Source organism: Penaeus vannamei, chromosome 31, assembly GCF_042767895.1.
Source record: "Penaeus vannamei isolate JL-2024 chromosome 31, ASM4276789v1, whole genome shotgun sequence".
Taxonomy (NCBI): domain Eukaryota; kingdom Metazoa; phylum Arthropoda; class Malacostraca; order Decapoda; family Penaeidae; genus Penaeus; species Penaeus vannamei.
Window position 1 is genome coordinate 19,518,771 of NC_091579.1, and position 5,000 is coordinate 19,523,770.

At 36.0% G+C, this 5,000-nt stretch overlaps 1 protein-coding gene across 1 annotated transcript in view; it reads right to left on the reverse strand.

Moving 5' to 3' along the window:
• Nucleotides 1-4,585, reverse strand: part of LOC138867660 (uncharacterized) — a 45,359-nt gene extending 40,774 nt beyond the window's left edge. The window contains exons 1-5 of the mRNA XM_070144183.1: nt 4,565-4,585; nt 3,376-3,444; nt 2,861-2,964; nt 1,605-1,770; nt 963-1,189 (exon numbers count right to left, since the gene is read on the reverse strand). Of these exons, the coding sequence (XP_070000284.1) occupies nt 963-1,189; nt 1,605-1,770; nt 2,861-2,964; nt 3,376-3,444; nt 4,565-4,585 (587 nt within the window). The remainder of the gene's footprint in view (nt 1-962; nt 1,190-1,604; nt 1,771-2,860; nt 2,965-3,375; nt 3,445-4,564) is intronic.
• Between the last annotated feature and the right edge of the window lie 415 nt (nt 4,586-5,000).

Genomic DNA, 5,000 nt, shown 5'->3' on the forward strand with positions numbered 1-5,000 from the left:
TAATGCAAAATGATAAGTGATGCTTATGATGATGATTAAAATACTAATGATAATAATACATTACGAATTACATCAATGATGACAATAATAATAATTATAATAATATCAATGACAAAAATATTAACTATGATAGCAATAATAATCATAATTATAATAGTAACAATAGTAGTGATAACAATAGTACTAAGAATAATAATGACAAAAGTAATGATAATGATACAAATAGTAATGAAATGATAAAAATGAAAATAAGGATGATAATGATAATGACAGTAACAGCAAAACAAAGATAATAATGATAATAGTAATAACAATTACAATAACAGTAACAATAACGATAATAATAGTAACAATGTGATTAATGGTAATGGTAATCATAAATATGATCACAGTGATAATGATAATAACAACAGCAACACAAACAATAATAATGATAATGATCATAATGACAATAATAATATGAATGAAATTGATATGATAATAATAATAATAATGATAATAAAATTGGTTATGAATATGACAACATAATAATGATAATGATAGTAACATTTGCCCTCTCCCCCTTCCCTCCCCGTCTTGCTTAAAGGGCATATGTGAAGTAACAACTGAAATTTTTAAAAAGGGAGAATTAGCTCGCAAACCATCTCTCTAATATGAGTAAAAAAGGAAATTGTAAATAATTTCCCAAAATGTATTTATTTCGATTTTCCGGTGAAGTTATATTTTCCCACGAAAATCCGGAACCCGGATGTGTGACGTCAATTTCAGAACACGATCACAACATTCGCTGCATTCAATACATGGCGGACTCACTACAAGACTACAGCGGCAGTGAAATCAGTGAAGTTTCATTGGATTATTCCGACGAGGACATTGGTACAACTTCTTCAGAGGGTGCCTATGTCTTCAAAGAGTTGGAAGAAGAAGAGGAATATCAAGGGTTAATGGTTGTTGGACCGTACATGGACGAGCCCGACGCTATGGATGTCGTGGAAGTTGTGCCAAACCAGCCAGACATGGAGTGGCGTCGAGACCCGAAGAGATTGAATGAATGGTAATTTTCTAAATTATTTTTTACAGAACGAACGTGTGATCCCGCTTCTGTATGGTACACAATTTCTGCAAGCTGAGCTATCTCTTGTCTGCGCCCGTGGCGCAGGCCTACATCCATTCGCGAGTGGAGGGGTATCTGTATTTATTTATGTTGTGCTTTTTGGGGTGTACCTGCCTTACCTCTGTGTAGTAATACATGCACACTTGCAATGCAGTCGGTACACTGTGTCGTACCCACGCAGTGAATGTTTGCTACGCCGCCAAGCAAAAGCGTCTTTCAGAGTTTGTTTTGCTCTGTTGTGATCATGACAAATATAAATTGGAAATGGCCTACCGTTTTGCGAATCCCATGTCGTAAGCCATTCTGTTCGCAAAGCAATCGGACTCGAAGTGTTTCAGGCAAAGTACGCTGGTTGGCACAGGTTGAAAGTTGCTCCGCTTGGCATGCACAAAACGTGTCCACTTCCTTGCTCTGTCGCTGTCTTTTGGCCATTCAAATAGCAGGTGACATGAATGGGAACAATGAATTCCTACACAACGCCGCGGCATACTTTGTTACAAACTCTAATAGCTTGAAACAATTCTGAGATATCCTCGACTCGCGGTGCACTGTGCATCACGCTATTCAGCAAGATTCTCCCTGTTTCTGGGAATGACGTCACAACCGGGGATTGCCGAAGACCGGCGAGTTTTGCATCTTCGTTTCTAAGGGCGTTGCTATGGGATTTTTGGGGATACCAGAGGGTCTCTTCGAATTTTTTATTTGCATGAATAGGCTAAGCATACATTATTGAACAATATTCATAGAAAAAAAAACTATGCACGATAATTACTTCACATATACCCTTTAAACTCTTCTCCCTCTCCCTTTCCTTTCCTATTGCCCATTCCCTTTTTCTCTTCCTCCCCTCCGTTTTCTTTGTTTTCCCTTCATCGTCCCAATTCTCTCTTCAATCTCCCTTTCTCCCTCTCCCTCCTTTCTTACCCCCTCCTTTTCCACTTCCCCTTCTACCTTCCTTTTTGACCTCCACCCTCGGAAAGTCGTGAAAATAATAAATGTGTATCAATTGACAGACTAAGTACTTCAATACAGTATACTTGCCTCCTAAAAATGATGATGAGGATAATAATAATAATAATAATAATAATAATAATAATAACAATAATAATGATAAAATGTGATGATGACGATGACGACGACGACGATGATGATGATAATAATTATGGTAATAATAATACCAATAGTAATGCTAATGATAGAAAGAGTTAGAATATGTTTCTCATAGAATCGTAATATGCTATTTGTGTGTTTGTGCAATTCATCTAAATATTTATGTTGTCAATTATCACCGCATTTCACACCAGAATGAATAGCAGTAATAACAATAATAATGATGAAATAACGACAAAATAATGATAAGGATGGTTGTAATGATAATAATAATAGTAATAATGATATCGATAATCACAGCAATAGCAAGAGCTGAAACGATTATGTGGATTCTTTGGCGAAAGCGAGGCTGCCGTGTGATTTTCTTTGATTAGTCCAGCTTCTGAATGGCGAAATGGGTAGCGCGGGAGGGAGACACCGGTCATTGCTGTCAGTAGAGTCCTTCACAAGTTTCTGGTCACTAAAGAAGTAGCAGGCGGAGGGGACTACAAGGAACTAACTGGGCCGCTGAATTCTAGTTTCGGTTCTTTTGGGCTATCGATGAGGACTGGTTAAGCTTTGATTCATAATACTGGAACGAGCATTAATGATTCTAAAGAAAAAAATCCTTTATCAAGTAGATTAATGCAGGCTAACAAGTCCTTCACATTAACCAAGAAAGATTCACTCTTGAAAAGCTTAGTAAACGGTGCACCTGACCATGCAGGGTTCGGTGTTGGTTTGGCCTTCAGTGCCACCCACTTGCACCCAAAGAAGAAGAACGGATTTCAATTTTTTAAACTTCAGGCCACCAACAAGACAAGACAGTGCTATAACACGAGAAAAGCTTCAACATGTTCATCAAGGAACGAGCTTCTTTCTCGTGAAAATAGAAAGAAAGAAAGAAGAAAAAAACGTAACCCGCGGGCCACTATTGTCAGAACTACCCATAAATCTAGCTGACCAGCCTAAGCCAAGTGAAGTTGAAGACTAGTGGCATTAAGTCAGAGGGTAAACGTTCGCGAGGGACGAACGCTATTGTTTTCGACCAAAGCAATAACCCAAGAATGATTTAGGAGAGCCCGTGCTGACTGTTCTTCCTGCATGTACATTGGAAATAAACAGGACCATTGCCCTAGTTAAATGATCCTTGATGTGGTTCTTCAGTATACAAACATGAGATTGTAGATGTAGACGACCGTGTTTAATTTCAACTGAAGGACCGCGCAGCCATAGATATTCTTTACAAAGCAAATTTTATGTTATACTGATGTGATATTGACAAATACATTAAGATTCTGCACTGCATGTATCAAGATGTATGGCTCTGGAAGTTACATGAATCGTTACTTTTTGCTCAGTTCGAGCACCACGTGTGCGTCTTGCTAAGCTATGCAAATGGTGATGATGACGATAGTGATGATAATAACAGTTATGATAAGATGACGCTGATAAAAAGTATATTAGTGAAAACATTGATATTAATAACGCGAATGATGATAATAGTGATAAATGATAATTTTAGTAATGATAATGATAACGATGAAAATAATGGTAATAACAATAATCATAATGATGATGACAGTAATAATAATGACTGATGATATTAATAATGACATTGATGATAATAATGATAATGATGATAATAATGACATTGATGATGATAATGATGATATTGATAATAATAATGACATTGACGATGATAATGATGGTATTGATGATAATGACAATAATAATAATAAGAGTAATGATAATAATGATTATAATAATAACAATAACAAGAGTTATAACAACGGTGATGATAATGATAATTATGAAGTTAATGATAATGGAAATAAAAGTGATAAAACTACTGATGATAATGGAAATGGGTACTTGTGATAATGACTATAACTAATGAATAATAGCAATAATGACAATGGTAATAGTAAAGATAATAATAATAATAATAATAATAATAATAATAATGATAATAAAGATAATAATTAAAACAATAATGTTAATAATGATAACAATAATGATGATGATCATAATAATAATAGTAACAATAACAATGATAATGACAATAAATGATAGATGATAATGTTAGTAATGATTAAATTATGCTTTCCCAGTCCCGCCCTGCCGCTCCCTCGCGCCCCAAATCTTCACGAATTTACTCCTCCCATCCCCTTTAAGCCTTATCTACTTTATTAACTTTATCTACCTCCTCCTGCTAATTCCATCTTCCGTGCAAAAGTCTCATCTATATTATCTGCAATACGCGAGGGCACAAGGCAGCGAAGGGGAAGGGGTGGGAGTTCATCAAAGGGTCAAGACCCCCCCCCCCAACATTATAATGGTTGCTATTATTAATCTTACCAATGTCACCGTTAGTATCATTGTTACTGTCATCTGTACAAGCACTGATATCATTACTTATTCATATTGCCACCAACCTTAAACAAATTCAATATACAGCACACACCAATATAAATCTCACAAGTTGATAACGGACACAGCATATAATACTTTGAATGGAAAAAACACTCTACCGTGTTGATACTATGGGAGAAAACCCACAATGCACAAGCTTTCTTCAATAAATCTAGTTTGTGCATTGTGGTTTTTTTCTAGCATATAATACTTTACAAGCGCATATGCATACACACAAATATACGTACAACAAACATATAGGGTACAAACCTAACGAAAACAGAATACAAAGGGCACACACAGCACACACGCCTTCGCAAAACGGGCCCTGTACATATACTTACATATACATGCTGAAACACACACATACACGAGCACACGG